The sequence below is a fragment of the Caretta caretta genome, chromosome 1, assembly GCF_965140235.1.
Source record: "Caretta caretta isolate rCarCar2 chromosome 1, rCarCar1.hap1, whole genome shotgun sequence".
NCBI classification, from domain to species: Eukaryota; Metazoa; Chordata; order Testudines; family Cheloniidae; genus Caretta; species Caretta caretta.
The window spans coordinates 254,308,646-254,325,453 of record NC_134206.1 but is presented as its reverse complement, the minus strand read 5'-3'; the positions used below and the strand labels follow the sequence as shown (position 1 = coordinate 254,325,453).

Below are 16,808 nucleotides of genomic sequence, written 5' to 3'. Positions count from 1 at the left end.
GGCAATTGGTGGAGGACCAGGGAGTTTTGTGCCTGGCTCACAGCACCTCTAAGCCACAGTTGGTTAAGTATGAACATGCAGGGTACCTAACTGAGGTACTGGGTGGTGCTGTTTACTTGTTGAAACTTGCAGCTGGTTTCCAGGACAGTTGAGAGAATGCAATGAATGGTTCCCAGAGGTAACAGACCTGGGATTTTGGTGATGGGCCTTATGCTCATGTGATAAGTGGAGACCTTGTGGTCTTCATGGTCCCCATCCTGCTGCACCTGAAACGGGGAGGGTGCTTGGACTCAGAGAGCAGAATCCTGGGGAGTAGACTGAAGAGTAATACCCAGCATTATAGGTTATATGGTAAGAAGCCCTGTAACCCCCCCACTGGAACCAATTAAATGCCTGGTATAGGAGAGTGTGGGTGATGGGCAGGTAGCACCCGTCACTTGTGTTAAAGCCTAATAAAAGTTGTGGCCTGCCATTTAATTCCAAGCCTGTGTCTGTTTTCATTTTTCCACTGTGTCCACATCAATGAAATTCTTGTTACAAACCTGATTACAGTACGGCATTTCTTACTCAGAAAAAACTCCCAGTGACTACAACAAAAGTGCAGGTCTGGGCTCATTATTGATTTGTGACTTTATAATTTACTATTCAGTGCACCAACTAGCTTGATCAACACACAATTTTCCCTAGGCTCTGTCAATACCATAATCTGCCTAAAACGTCAGTATCACAAATGCAGTCACTTTTCAACAAGACTGCTACCAGCAGGCTTATAAACAATATGCATTCAAACTGTATTTTCAGGTTTTTTTCTCTGGCAAGAAATACTAGCTATGAACTTGCACATTTCTGGGCATTACCTTTTAGCCACAAGTTATTTTGTCATATGCACAAGCATGATGATGATTAAGGGGTATGATGAGAAGCTGCAGTTAAAATTCAGGTTTTAGCAAATACTTTCAAAATCAGAAATATTGTAGCTGCAAGGAAAATATCTAAAGTTAAATCATATCCAAAGAAAATCAAAGCACTTACAGAAGATCAATATCCTATCATACAACATTTTAGAAATTAAGTCCCTAGGATACAGCTTCCCACAGTACTGTGGAATGTGTGTTAGATGATCTAAATTTATTTACCTGGAATATCATTCCATCGAGTAACTGGCCTTCCAGTTTTAACAACAACTTCTCAAATGGCTTCAGTTTATCCTCCTGAATCCCAAACTTTGAAGGGTTGTGATGGACAGATTTTAGTAGCCTTGAGAAAGAACATACATAATCCAATTAAAATAACACAGTTTGTATCGCATCTTATATTTGTTTCAAGGAGTCCTCCATTCTAAGGGTATGTCTACACTGCAGCTGGGAGAGTGCTTCCCAGCATAGGTAGACAGACATGAGCTAGCTCTTCTCAAGCTAGTGTGCTACAAATTGCAGTGTAGCCCAAGGTAGCTTGGCTAGCCACCTGAGTTCGAACCTGCCTGAACTCCCTGAGTATATACTTGGGCAACTAGCCCAAGCTGCCACCCATGCTACTGCTATTGTTAGCTCCATTAAAGCTAGCATGTTTGCCTACCCGCATTGGGAAGCACACTTCCAGCTGCAGTGTCGTTGTACCCTAAGCCCTGGTCTACACTAGGACTTTAGGTCGAATTTAGCAGCGTTAAATCGATGTAAACCTGCACCCGTCCACACAATGAAGCCCTTTATTTCGACTTAAAGGGCTCTTAAAATCGATTTCCTTACTCCACCCCTGACAAGTGGATTAGCGCTTAAATCGACGTTGCCGGCTCGAATTTGGGGTACTGTGGACACAATTCGATGGTATTGGCCTCCGGGAGCTATCCCAGAGTGCTCCATTGTGACCGCTCTGGACAGCACTCTCAACTCAGATGCACTGGCCAGGTAGACAGGAAAAGAACCGCGAACTTTTGAATCTCATTTCCTGTTTGGCCAGCGTGGCAAACTGCAGGTGACCATGCAGAGCTCATCAGCACAGGTGACCATGATGGAGTCCCAGAATCGCAAAAGAGCTCCAGCATGGACCGAACGGGAGGTACGGGATCTGATCGCTGTTTGGGGAGAGGAATCCGTGCTATCAGAACTCCGTTCCAGTTTTCGAAATGCCAAAACCTTTGTCAAAATCTCCCAGGGCATGAAGGACAGAGGCCATAACAGGGACCCGAAGCAGTGCCGCGTGAAACTGAAGGAGCTGAGGCAAGCCTACCAGAAAACCAGAGAGGCGAAAGGCCGCTCCGGGTCAGAGCCTCAAACATGCCACTTCTATGATGAGCTGCATGCCATTTTAGGGGGTTCAGCCACCACTACCCCAGCCATGTTGTTTGACTCCTTCAATGGAGATGGAGGCAATACGGAAGCAGGTTTTGGGGACGAAGAAGATGATGATGAGGAGGAGGTTGTAGATAGCTCACAGCAAGCAAGCGGAGAAACCGGTTTTCCCGACAGCCAGGAACTGTTTCTCACCCTGGACCTGGAGCCAGTACCCCCCGAACCCACCCAAGGCTGCCTCCTGGACCCAGCAGGCAGAGAAGGGACCTCTGGTGAGTGTACCTTTTAAAATACTATACATGGTTTAAAAGCAAGCATGTGAAAGGATTACTTTGCCCTGGCATTCGCGGTTCTCCTAGATGTACTCCTAAAGCCTTTGCAAAAGGTTTCTGGGGAGGGCAACCTAATTGCGTCCTTCATGGTAGGACACTTTACCACTCCAGGCCAGTAACATGTACTCGGGAATCATTGTAGAACAAAGCATTGCACTGTATGTTTGCTGGCATTCAAACAACATCCATTTTTTATCTCTCTGTGTTATCCTCAGGAGAGTGAGATATAATTCATGGTCACTGGTTGAAATAGAGTGCTTTTCTTCAGGAGACACTCAGAGGAGACCATTCCTGCTGGGCTGTTTGCCTGTGGCTAAACAGAAATGTTCCCCGCTGTTAGCCACAGGGAGGGGGGAAGGTTGAGGGGGTAGTCACGTGGTGGGGGGAGGCAAAATGCGACCTTGTAACGAAAGCACGTGCTATGTATGTAATGTTAACAGCAAGGAAAAAGTGTAGCCACTGTTTTATAAAATGTGTCTTTTTAAATACCGCTGTCCCTTTTTTTTTCTCCACCAGCTGCATGTGTTTCAATGATCACAGGATCTTCTCCTTCCCAGAGGCTAGTGAAGCTTAGAAAGAAAAAAAAATGCACTCGCGATGAAATGTTCCCCGAGCTCATGCTGTCCTCCCACACTGACAGAGCACAGACGAATGCGTGGAGGCAAATAATGTCAGAGTGCAGGAAAGCACAAAATGACCGGGAGGAGAGGTGGCGGACTGAAGAGAGTAAGTGGCGGGCTGAAGAGAGTAAGTGGCGGGCTGAAGACAGGGCTGAAGCTCAAATGTGGCGGCAGCGTGATGAGAGGAGGCAGGATTCAATGCTGAGGCTGCTGCAGGACCAAACCAGTGTGCTCCAGTGTATGGTTGAGCTGCAGCAAAGGCAGCTGGAGCACAGACTGCCACTGCAGCCCCTCTGTAACCAACCGCCCTCCTCCCCAAGTTCCATAGCCTCCACACCCAGACGCCCAAGAACGTGGTGGGGGGGCCTCCGGCCAACCAGCCACTCCACCACAGAGGATTGCCCAAAAAAAAAGAAGGCTGTCATTCAATAAATTTTAAAGTTGTAAACTTTTAAAGTGCTGTGCGGCATTTTCCTTCCCTCCTCCACCACCCCTCCTGGGCTACCCTGGTAGTCATCCCCCTATTTGCGTGAGGAATGAATAAAGAATGCATGAATGTGAAGCAACAATGACTTTATTGCCTCTGCAAGCGGTGATTGAAGGGAGGAGGGGCGGGTGGTTAGCTTACAGGGAAGTAGAGTGAACCAAGGGGCGGGGGGTTTCATCAAGGAGAAACAAACAGAACTTTCACACCGTAGCCTGGCCAGTCATGAAACTGGTTTTCAAAGCTTCTCTGATGCACACCGCGCCCTCCTGTGCTCTTCTAACCGCCCTGGTGTCTGGCTGCGCGTAACCAGCAGCCAGGCGATTTGCCTCAACCTCCCACCCCGCCATAAACGTCTCCCCCTTACTCTCACAGATATTGTGGAGCACACAGCAAGCAGTAATAACAGCGGGAATATTGGTTTCGCTGAGTTCGAAGCGAGTCAGTAAACTGCGCCAGCGCGCCTTTAAACGTCCAAATGCACATTCTACCACCATTCTGCCTTTGCTCAGCCTGTAGTTGAACAGCTCCTGACTACTGTCCAGGCTGCCTGTGTACGGCTTCATGAGCCATGGCATTAAGGGGTAGGCTGGGTCCCCAAGGATACATATAGGCATTTCAACATCCCCAACAGTTATTTTCTGGTCTGGGAATAAAGTCCCTTCCTGCAGCTTTTGAAACAGACCAGAGTTCCTGAAGATGCGAGCATCATGCACCTTTCCCGGCCATCCCACGTTGATGTTGGTGAAACGTCCCTTGTGAACCACCAGAGCTTGCAGCACTATCGAAAAGTACCCCTTGCGGTTTATGTACTCGCCGGCTTGGTGCTCCGGTGCCAAGATAGGGATATGGGTTCCGTCTATGGCCCCACCACAGTTAGGGAATCCCATTGCAGCAAAGCCATCCACTATGACCTGCACATTTCCCAGGGCCATTACCCTTGATATCAGCAGATCTTTGATTGCGTGGGCTACTTGCATCACAGCAGCCCCCACAGTAGATTTGCCCACTCCAAATTGATTCCCAACTGACCGGTAGCTGTCTGGCGTTGCAAGCTTCCACAGGGCTATCGCCACTCGCTTCTCAACTGTGAGGGCTGCTCTCATCTTGGTATTCATGCGCCTCAGGGCAGGGGAAAGCAAGTCACAAAGTTCCATGAAAGTGCCCTTACGCATGCGAAAGTTTCGCAACCACTGGGAATCGTCCCAGACCTGCAACACTATGTGGTCCCACCAGTCTGTGCTTGTTTCCCGAGCCCAGAATCGGCGTTCCACAGCATGAACCTGCCCCATTAGCACCATGATGCATGCATTGTCAGGGCCCATGCTTTCAAAGAAATCTGTGTCCATGTCCTGATCACTCACGTGACCGCGCTGACGTCGCCTCCTCGCCCGGTATCACTTTGCCAGGTTCCGGTGCTGCATATACTGCTGGATAATGCGTGTGGTGTTTAATGTGCTCCTAATTGCCAAAGTGAGCTGAGCGGCCTCCATGCTTGCCTTGGTATGGCGTCCGCACAGAAAAAAGGCGCGGAATGATTGTCTGCCGTTGCTCTGACGGAGGGAGGGGCGACTGAGGACACGGCTTACAGGGTTGGCTTCAGGGAGCTAAAATCAACAAAGGGGGTGTCTTTACATCAAGGAGTATTTCAGGCAGGACTTCACGGAAGGTTCCAATAAGAAATGGTGCACCTAAGTTATCGTTCTTATTGGAACAAGGAGGTTAGCCTGGCCTCTGATTGATACATGGCTAGATTTATCTCTCTGCACCTTCTCTGTGAGTGACTGCAGTGTGACCTAGAGGAATGAGTCCCCTAGACAGGGGAGGAGGCAAATGAGTACAAAACAAATCTGGTCTATTTCTTGTTTTGACCCACTCCATCTATCTTTTACATCTTTGGCTGGCAGCAGACGGTGCAGAAGGACTGCATGCCATCCACATCTCATGGCTGCTCGGCAGAAGATGGTACAGTACGACTGCTAGCCATCCTCATCTCTTGCCTGCCTGGCAGAAGATGGTACAATACAACTACTAGCAGTCCATATCGCCTGCCCGCTCACCATAAGACGGTTCAATAGGACTGACTGCAGGACTAAAGAGAATAACCTGGTCAAGTCACTCCAAATTTAGTCCCTGCGCCCATGTCTGCCCAGGCGCTCCCAGCCGACGTGGCCAGGAGCACCTCGGACACGACGAGGACGACTACCAGTCGTATTGCACCGTCTGCTGCCAGAAGGCAATGGGTTGCTGCTACTGTGTCGCAATGCCGTACCGCGTCTGCCAGCACCCAGGAGACATAGGGTGACGGTTACCTGAGCGGGCTCCATGCTTGCCGTGGTATGGCGTCTGCACAGGTAACTCAGGAAAAAAGGCGCGAAAAGATTGTCTGCCCTTGCTTTCACGGAGGGAGGGAGGGAACAGGGGCCTGACGATACGTACCCAGAACCACCCGCGACAATGTTTTAGCCCCATCAGAGTGCTCCATTATGACTGCTCTGGACAGCACTCTCAGATGCCCGATTGTTTGTCGTTGCTCTGATGCAGGGAGGGGCGACTGAGGACACGGCTTACAGGGTTGGCTTCAGGGAGCTAAAATCAACAAAGGGGGTGTCTTTACATCAAGGAGTATTTCAGGCAGGACTTCACGGAGGGTTCCAATAGGAAATGGTGCACCTAAGTTATCGTTCTTATTGGAACAGGAAGGTTAGCCTGGCCTCTGATTGATACACGGCTAGATTTATCTCGCTGCACCTTCTCTGTGAGTGACTGCAGTGTGACCTAGAAGAATGAGTCCCCTAGACGGGGGAGGGGGGGAAGCAAATGAATACAGAACAAATCTGATCTATTTCTTGTTTTGATCCACTCCATCTATCTTTTACATCTTTGGCTGGCAGCAGACGGTGCAGAAGGACTGCATGCCATCCACATCTCATGGCTGCTCGGCAGATGATGGTACAGCACGACTGCTAGCCATCCTCATCTCTTGCCTGCCTGGCAGAAGATGGTACAGCACGACTGCTAGCAGTCTGTATCGCCTGCCCGCTCACCATAAGTCGGTTCAATAGGACTGACTGCAGGACTAAAGAGAATGACCTGGTCAAGTCACTCCAAATTTAGTCCCTGCACCCAGGGTCTGTCCAGGCGCTCCCAGCCGACGTGGCCAGGAGCACCTCGGACATGACGATGACGGTAGCAATGCCGTACCGCGTCTGCCAGCACCCAGGAGTCATAGGGTGACGGTTACCTGAGCGGGCTCCATGCTTGCCGTGGTATGGCGTCTGCACAGGTAACTCAGGAAAAAAGGCGCGAAACGATTGTCTGCCCTTGCTTTCACGGAGGGAGGGAGAGAGGGAACGGGGGCTTGACGATATGTACCCAGAACCACCCGCGACAATGTTTTAGCCCCATCAGGCATTGGAATCTCAACCCAGAATTCCAATGGGCAGCGGAGACTGCGGGAACTGTGGGATAGCTACCCACAGTGCAACGCTCCGGAAGTCGACGCTTGCCTCGGTACTGTGGAAGCGCTCCGCCGAGTTAATGCACTTAATGCACTTAGAGCATTTTCTGTGGGGACACACACACTCGAATATATAAAACCGATTTCTAAAAAACCGACTTCTATAAATTCGACCTTATTCCGTAGTGTAGACATACCCTAAGAGTCTAGAGTCACTAGCACACAGATTGCAAACTGTGGGCTGTGACCCCAAATGGGGTCGTGCCATCAGCAGATGGGGTTCTGGGTCCAACAGGTCAGATTCAGCCTGCGAGACGATGCTGTTTACCCATAAACGTGTCCAGACCTCCTCCACAAATGCTGCACCAGGAAGCTGCCCTTTTGTGTGGCCATTCTTATGATCTACAAAATGGCACTGTCTGCACATAAGAACGGCCCTACTGGGTCAGACCAAAGGTCCATCTAGCTCAGTATCCTGTCTGCCGACAGTGGCCAGTGCCAGATGCCCCAGAGGGAATGAACAGAACAGGTAATCATCAAGTGATCCATCCCATCACCCATTCCCAGCTTCTGGCAAACAGAGGCTAGGGACACCATTCCTGCCCATCCTGGCTAATAGCCATTGATGGACCTATCCTCCATGAATATATCTAGTCCTTTTTTGAACCCTGTTATGGTCTTGGCCGTCTCTTTTCCAAGCAGAAAAGTCCCAGTCTTATTAATCTCTCCTCATAGGGAAGCCATTCCATACCCCTAATCATTTTTGCTGCCCTTTTCTGAACGTTTTCCAATTCCAATACACCTCTACCTAGATATAACACTGTCCTAGGGACCCAAAAAATCTTACTGCATTATAGGTGAAACCGCGTTATATCGAACTTGCTTTGATCCCCCGGAGCGCTGCTTTACCGTGTTATATCTGAATTCATGTTATATCGGGGTAGAGGTGTATATCTTTTTTGAGATGGGGCAATCACATCTGCACACAGTATTCAAGATGTGGCCATACCATGGATTTTTATAGAGGCAACATGATATTTTCTGTCCTATTATCTATCCCTTTCTTAATTATTCCCAGCATTCTGTTCTTTTTTTTTGACTGCCACTGCACATTGAGTGGATGTTTCCAGAGAACTATCCACAATGACTCCAAGATCTCTTTCTTGAGTGGTAACACCTAATTTAGACCCCATCATTTTACATATATAGTTGGGGTTATGCTTTCCAATGTGCATTACTTTGCATTTATCAACATTAAATTTCATCTGCCATTTTGTTGCCCAGTCACCCAGTTTTGAGAGATCCTTTTGTAGCTCTTCGCAGTCTGCCTGGGTCTTAACTATCTTTAGTAATTTTGTATCATCTGCAAATTTTGCCACCTCACTGTTTACCCCTTTTTCCAGATCATTTATGAATATGTTGAATAGGACTGGTACCAGAACAGACCCCTGGGGGACATCAATATTTACCTCTCTCCATTCTGAAAACTGACCATTTATATCTACCCTTTGTTTCTTATCTTTTAACCAGTTACCAATCCATGAGAGCACCTTCCCGCTTATCCCGTGGCAGCTTACTTTGCATAAGAGCCTTTGGTGATCTCACATGTACAGCGTGTGCAAAGGGTGCAGCGGGTACAGCAGTGCAGAGGGTGTACAGTGGGTACACTGGTGACCTCACATGTACAGCATGTACAGAGGGTGCCATTCCGTAGATCAAAACAGCTGCCTCCTGGTACAGCATTTGTGGAGCAGATCCGGACACGCTGGCCGTGTGGAAGTGGCTGTGCAGATACCAATTTGGCCATTTGCACCATCCGGCTGTGTAAGCACCCATCTGAGGGACTTGAACGCAGAAGATCCTTATCAACAGCCTCACCAACAGAGCATCCTCTCTGCTCGAGCTGATAGGAGCTTCTGCTAGCCTTTTCTGAGATGCGAATCTGCAATGGCTTGTAAACTCCTTAAGGAAGGGCCCATATCTTCTTTTATGCCACCCTGAGTACCCTGTTGGCACTCAAGGATAAAGAATCATAGTAAGTCACTGTCTCTGTGCTGCCCTAGTATCAGCACACAGGGCCTTCCTAAGTCGCGGCCTCATTTGCTTAACAGTGAATTCCTCTTTCTGATTTGTGATCAGAGTCACAGTGAACTCATTTTTACACAGAGTATCTGCTTCAGCCTCCAGCAGCGAGTCTAGTAATGCAGTTATGAATGGAAAACAAGGGTCTGAGAAACTTGCTTGCACATATAATGAGGCTTTCTTTGATTATGGCTTCACCAGTATTTTGGTAAAGAATGAAGAAAGGCCTTAATGCCTGCTATGTCACACAGTGTTATCTAGCAGAGAGCATTAGAAAACATATTTAATGTCTAAATTCCTCGGATTCCTTGGTCACTATGTTGCCTTGCTGCTGTCTGGAGTCATAGGAAATGATAAGTCTCAAAACAGGGTCATGTAGGCCCCCCGCACTAAACACATCCCGAACAGAATTTGTCTCTGCCCTTCACAAGGTAATAAATTTAAAGGTCACTGTGTCAGCATAGGCAAATTGCAGAAGAACAATACACCCCTATTGGAAGGCTTCTATGAAATCTCAACTGATTTTGCACTACAGTAATTTTGCATAGAACTTGATCCTGCTCAAGCAAAAATTTCTATTCAAGTCCATAGGGCGACTCAAGTAAGAGTGACAGGATACTGTACAGTTTTAGCCACAGTTCACACTTCCCTTTAAGATAAGATTTCTTAACAAATACATTCTCTCTCAAACATCAGCAGCCATTATCCTTCTACTCAAGGTTGTAACAGCAGTCAAGTAACAGGCTAAGTTTGTAGGGGTTTTGATCTGGCACTGTAAGTTTTTACTTGCACCAGTAAGATGACACAATGAAGAGCCAACTCTGCTCCCACTGAAGTCAGTGGCAACTCACATTGACACAGGCTTAAGCCCTAGAAGTTTAGCAAATACCAGGGCTTTCAACTCATTTTCTTTAGACCAAAATTTACCCACCTGTTTTTAATATTTACACTGGGAATATGTCTAAGGCTCCAACTGCATACCTTTTGTACATGGTCCAGTGGTCTTTCAGAGTGGCATGATTGTCAACTATTTCATCCAGCGTGAGTAAGACTGTCAGCAGCTCCCCTAGATGCTCATACATAGTCTGTTAAAGAAGTTCCAGTAGTTACCAATGGTTTCATGCCATGTAAACAAAGATTTTTTTTACCCCATTTTAGTGTTCTTTCACTACAGAGAAGGAATGTTACAGTTAGCATGGAGGTGCCACTCATAAGCTAGCTGACCTGTCTTGACAATGAAGGTAGGATTCTCAAACAGTGGTTGTGACGCACAAGCACAAGTCCCATCCACTTTTAATCTAAGAAAGTTAGCATTTGCCATATCTGGATGTAATGACCATTTCCATATAATAATCAGAAACAGTGATTGGACAACTCTGTCCTGAGAGCAGGATTCCAACACACATTGAAAATGATGCTTTAATTCATTTTTCTCCTCTCTCTCAAAAGAAAACTTAGAAATGTTTTTCAGGTTTGTTTATAAAACTAAAAAAAAAATTAAAATCCTCTAAACTAGTGTTTCTCAACAACTGGTCCATGGACCAGTGCCAGTCCCTGAGATCTCCCTAACACAGTTAGGAAGGCAAGAAACCTGTCCCTGGCATCAAAAAGGTTGAGAAACATTGCTTTAAATCATCTCACCTGAAAATGAACTCCTGTTGTCACTATAATTTTAGGTGCATTCCTGCAATAGATAAGCAAACAAAACAATATCTTATTTTTCCATTATTAGCTAGCACTTATTTATTTTGCACATTTTAACTGTTGTTAGAGGTATCAGTCTCTTAAATGTTTTACTTGCATATTATACTTCAAGAAAGTCATTGTGGTAATTGTTATCAGTAATGAAAAATATATTCCAACACATAATAAAAATGCATATTAAAAATTGGTTTTGACAACCAATGTAGCAATATCAGGTTGATAACATTTTCCAAATCATAATGAACCATTGGTTTGCTAAATTGTAGGTCTAGGCTGTTGCGCATGTATATTAACAAGTCCCAGTGATGTTAATAATTAGCATTTTTATAGTGTCTTTCATTCCAAAGGTCCCAAAACACTTTACAAACTTAACCAACTGATACGCAAGCTAGACACCCAGCTTCACTTCATTCACCACTGAAACAGTGCAGCTGTGTAGAGATGCAAAGTACTGTTAAATAGCAGCCTTGGGCAGAAGAATACCATAACCGGTTAAAACAGCAGAGGAAACTTAGGCAGAAAGAATGAACCTATTTAGAATATGGCCAAAGTTCTAGCATTCACATCCCTAACTCTAAGACATCATGAGATCTTTCAGCAACCATAAGTGGTCCCATTCTTTTATTTTACATCCGATTTGTCACATAACAGCTCCAGTAGTACAGTGGCCCCTACAACAGTAACATTGCATTGATTTAGTACTGAATCATTTATGGGAATACAATAGAAGTTATGCACATATCATGGAGGGTGCATATCCCCTTCAACAGCATGTATTTTATGCATACTTTTTTCAGCCATTTTATAAACTGCATGATTTTTTTAAATTTTATAAACTGCAAAAATTCAATCTAAATATGCTTCCCATGTGACTTTAGCCAAGGAGTGTTGCTTGTACATTGAGACCAGATATACAAATTGGCTTGAGTTTCAGAGGTGTCAAGCACCCACAGCTTCCACTCACTTCAACTGGAGTTTCATGTCTGAAAATCATGCCCTTAGTCTCTGCAAGTGATATACACTAAAATTCACAATACAAAAATGAATAACTAAGACTAATTAGCAATCATAGCATCTCCACCTGAACACACACGCTCTAAATCCTACAGATGAAACCAAAGACAAAGTAAGTAAATGCCCAAGACCCTCTGATGTAAGACACTGTCTCCCATATACCAAGACATCATTACTGTCAAATTGGCATATGAAGACATAAAGCCATACTCAAGACAATATCTATGATACTAATGTTTAAATGAAAAACTGATCAGGTTTGCTCAAATAGATATTATGATCACACATTTATAATATTAAAATTAAATAAGTTGACCTAATTTTTTTAAGCTTCTGAAACAATTTGATTTTACCATTTCTTCAAAATGTTAGAATGGCATCTCCACAGCATCTCTCAGCTAACATAAGGCATCCATTCCTCCTGCCAGTAGGACAGGGACTAAGTCCAACAATTAGAGGCATAAGGATATAAAGGTCAGCCACATTAGCATCAAGATTTGTTCCTTCTGAAAAGAGACAGCTCTCCTGAAATATGCCTTTTAGTTTAAAAGACATTCTTGCATCTCATCACAAAAAAACACTTAAAGCAGATTATGATTCTTTTAATAAATAAAATCCTTTTAAAAGTAGCTTATGTGGGCATATAAGGCTGCATTAAAAACCACTCTCCATATTTTCTGACCAGAGTATTATAATGTTTACCATGCTTTAGGGAGATCATAACATCTTGTACTTTGTTTAATAATAAAAAGGGGACATAGCATTTCTGCCAATAATTACTTGTTGCTGGTATAGAGAACAGCCAGCTGATGAATTACATTCATCACCACTTCGTAGCACCGTGAAACAAAACAAGACAGCTCCTGAAATGACAAATTTTGCATACATTGGTATTATTTCCAAGACAGTGAACAACAATCATGCAACCAGAACCCCAAGTTCAACTTCCTAATTCCAGTCTGAGGCTTCTCACAACTGCAGCCTGGACAGGAAGTCAGACACATTTCTTTAAGCATGTTTCTTTAGGATTTAGGGCTAATGAAGCTACACAGAGGCAGAAGAGGGAGTAAGGATCCTTTTCCTTATTGAGTCGCCATCAATAGGGCTAGCTAGAACCACAGTCCTGATGCTCAGGGGAGCTTCACTCAGATGCTTCCTCCCAGGATAAATGTGTAGACAGTGGGCAAGGCTTTGCTCCACTTCACCCATGCAATAGCCAAGAGCTGGAGCTTGCTTGGGGGAGTATAGTACGCCTTTAAAATGGATGTAATAAGTTACACCCCACCCCAAACAAAGAGCCCTAGAAGACATTATGCTTCTGAGGCACAAGGCCTCCTACAACTCTCCCTCAGGCAGTGTGTGTAAGCACCACCGCCTTCTATGAACTCCATAACAAAAGCATGCTCTAGCCCAGTGGTTTTCAAACTGGGTTACGTGTATCCCTAAAGGTATGTGAGCTCTTGTCAAGGAGTATGCGAGAAAAATCCTATAATGGTGAACAATACATTTTATTTAGTACAGAGGTGCACCCCACCCCCCGGGGCCCTTGGGCCGGTGACGTTGGGCAGGGCTCGGGGAGGGAGTACCACCTCCATCCCCTGACTCACCTCAGGTCAGCAGGGCAACCCAGCCTGTCTGGATTTAGGGGGGAGACGGGGGGGTAGGGTGGAAACCAAAAATTGTAACTCAATTCTGAGGCAGCCCTTTGAGTTACAATTTTTGGTTGTAACAGGCTGAGTGGCCCACTGAGGTGAGTGAGAGGGTGGAGGTGGTGCTCCCTCTGTGAGTCCCGCTATGCGGGGCCGGCCCGAGCCACCTAGCATCGCCATTCCCTCCCTCCCCACCCCCGAACATTCCTCCACACCCACCTAGGGAGGCGCACCCACAATTTGAAAATCTCTAGAAGCTGTTGCTAAATGGAAAGCAGAAATCTGCGGGGCACGTGACTCTGCGTGTCCCTCCATGTGTCACCTCTGTCTATCTCAGATGGGGATACATGGTAGACTACATTATTTGGAAAGGGGTACATAGCCTAAAAAGTCTGCTCTAGCCCTAAACAACCATTGTTCTCTTTGAAGCCATGCCAAGCTAAAGCCACAAATCAGACAGATTACAGATAAATAGCTACACTTACAGACAGAAAAAAAGATTATTTTCATGAGTTACTGACATGCTGGATTTAAAACTGAAAGTGGAGAGGACAGAGAATTCAGCAAGGGACACAAGAACAGGAGTAAAAATTTGAAATGCAGCCGTAAACTGGATAGGATTATGAAGTCATCTGGCAAATCTCCACTAGTGATGATACACACTGAAATCAATGGTGGAGTGGTAAATAACGAGGACAGGGCAGTCATACAGAGCGATCTGGATCACTTGGTAAGCTGGCCCCATCCAAACAGAATTCATTTCAATACAGCCAAAAGTAAATATATCTAGGTACCAGGAATACAGGCCATACCTATAAAATGGGGACTGTATCCTGGAAAACAGTGACTTTGAAAAGGATCCGGGGTCATAGTGGACAAGCAAATAAACAGTGTCATACTGTGGCAAAAAGGGCTAATGTGATCCTTGGATGCATAAACAGGGGGAGTAGGAGGTGATTGTTACCTTTTTAATACAGCATGGGTGAGACCAATATTGGAATACTGTGTCCAGTTCAAATATCCACATTTTAAAAAAGATGTTGAAAAACTGAAGAGGGGGCAGAAAAGAGCCACAAAAGTGACTCTAGGGCTGGAGAAAATGCTTTACAGTGAGACTTAAACAGCTCAATCCGTTTTGCTTATCAAAAGAAGATTGAGAGGTGACATGATTACAGTGCATAAGTACCTTCACGTGGAGAAAATACCAGGTACTAAAGGGCTCTTTAATTTAGTGGAGACAGGTATAACAAGAACCAATGGATGGAAGCTGAAGCCAGACAAATTCAAGTTAGAAATTACGCCAAAAAAATTCAAAATGCAGGTACTTAACAATTATAACAAATTACCAAGGGAAGTGGTGGATAGTTTTCAACTCAAGACTAGATGCCATTTTGGAAGATGTGTTTGGCTAAAACACAAGTTACTGGGCTCAACACATGGATAACTGGGTGAAACGTAATGGTCTGAGGTATTCAGGTCAAACTAGATGACCTATTGGTACTTTCTGGCTTTAAACTATATCAAACGGAAGAGTTTGAAAAATTCTAAATTGGCTTTTTATTATATATGCAGTTGGTTTACATTTCACTCGTCTTGGACATGTGAACAGCTTGGTCAGTTTCACTTTTTGCTTTTCACTTGCTTAAAAATGTTGTTTGGGTTTTAACTTCATTTTCATTTAAACATTCTTTCTGTATTTGGCTTTGAGGTTTCTAAAAACAGAACCTAAATTTCAGGCCTAGAACCAGTTAACATTGCCCCTTTAAATGCTTAAGGCAGAAAGTCCAATTTCATGGCACATATCCAGCTGTCAGCAACAGACTATGCTGCAAACAACTGACAGATTTTGAAAATCTTCTAAGTATATTAACGATTATGTGGTTTAATCCTGCAGAGGGTAGTGAAACATTGCCAGGTATTCCTAAATTAGTATGATAGTTTGTCTCTTTAATATCACCTCGGTAAATATTTAGCTGTTACATCTGCTGAGAACAATCTCTGGATACCAAGAACTGCCAAATCCATAACAAACAGCGAATATGTTTATGTAGCAGCTATACGAAAACAGCATATTCTGATCCCTCTGCCAGCTCTGCACATCACTACCGTATTAGTGTTTCCCAGATGGTAGACACTGCCACCAGCCTATTCCTATTGGGGACTAGAAAGTGGAGCACAGCAATGGGAACAGGACAGACTCAGTAAGGAGAGATTCTTCCTACAGATTCTTATAAAGCAGGAATCGGATACAGATATTTGAAAGCTCCCCAACCTTCCCTCTATGGTCCTGGGGTGATATCTTACATACAGGAGTGTAAGCAAACACCCACTCAGCCACTCTCTCCTCCTAGCTCCCAGAACTCTCAGCTGAGCCACAGAAGCACATGTAGCATGGGCCCACAGAGCCATCAACAAATCTTCTCCCCTGAACAGATGAGTAGAAGAAATTGGGAGGTAAAAAGTGAAAAAGAAAGCTGATGGCTAAGCAGGAAAGAACAAAGATCAGGAGACAGAAAGTGCACAAGAAAAGGCAGAGATATTAGCAACTGCATGCAGGAGAGCTTAGCAAGTATTTTCCTCTGATCTTTGGTCTACCAAAGGGGACCACTAAGAACTCTGATACATGATATTTACAAGACAGTAAATAAAGTCCTGTTTAATGAAGGCTGAATTTACATTTTCTAGACACAGTTTTGCTTAAGCAGTATATATTTTTCATTTTTTACTACAAGTAAATTTTTCATGACAACAGGATCCTGTTTGTGATTGGACAATCACTTGCTATGGAAATCATTCCAGAAAAATAATGATAACTTCTAGTGTAGAATGAACATCAAGAACAAAGGAAATCCTTGGAAACACACATCCTGTTTTCATTCAAGTGTCCTTGGTAATAAACACAATTGTTTCTAAGAGGCATGTTACTCCCCAGAATATTTTTTGTGCGGCATCAACAATTTTTTTTTAAATTGCTTGTTTTAATCTTACCTCTTTCTATAAGCTAAAGGAAGATGAACAAACAAATGGTTTAATTCCTGCCAGCACTACCACTTTTTATTCAGTGGAAAACTAAAATTTACCATCAGAAACATGCATCAGAATGCTAGACCTTTAACAGAAAGTGACAGAGTCCCACTACATTTTTTCCTGTTGAAGTCTGTTTAGATAAACTAGT

The 16,808-nt window shown here is 44.7% G+C and overlaps 1 protein-coding gene across 6 annotated transcripts in view; it reads right to left on the bottom strand.

Annotated features, from left to right (window-relative positions):
• Positions 1-16,808, bottom strand: part of WASHC4 (WASH complex subunit 4) — a 66,063-nt gene that overhangs the window by 36,721 nt on the left and 12,534 nt on the right. For 5 of the 6 annotated variants that reach the window (XR_007354065.2, XM_048831930.2, XM_048831940.2 and 2 more), the window contains exons 7-10: positions 12,765-12,847; positions 10,908-10,950; positions 10,248-10,351; positions 1,137-1,257 (exon numbers count right to left, since the gene is read on the bottom strand). Coding sequence is in view for 5 of the 6 variants with exons in the window: in XM_048831930.2 (XP_048687887.1) it covers positions 1,137-1,257; positions 10,248-10,351; positions 10,908-10,950; positions 12,765-12,847 (351 nt within the window). In the remaining variant the exon portion in view is untranslated. Of the gene's footprint in view, positions 1-1,136; positions 1,258-10,247; positions 10,352-10,907; positions 10,951-12,337; positions 12,543-12,764; positions 12,848-16,808 lie in introns of those variants that run through there. The other variant, XM_048831980.2, reaches the window with a different exon arrangement.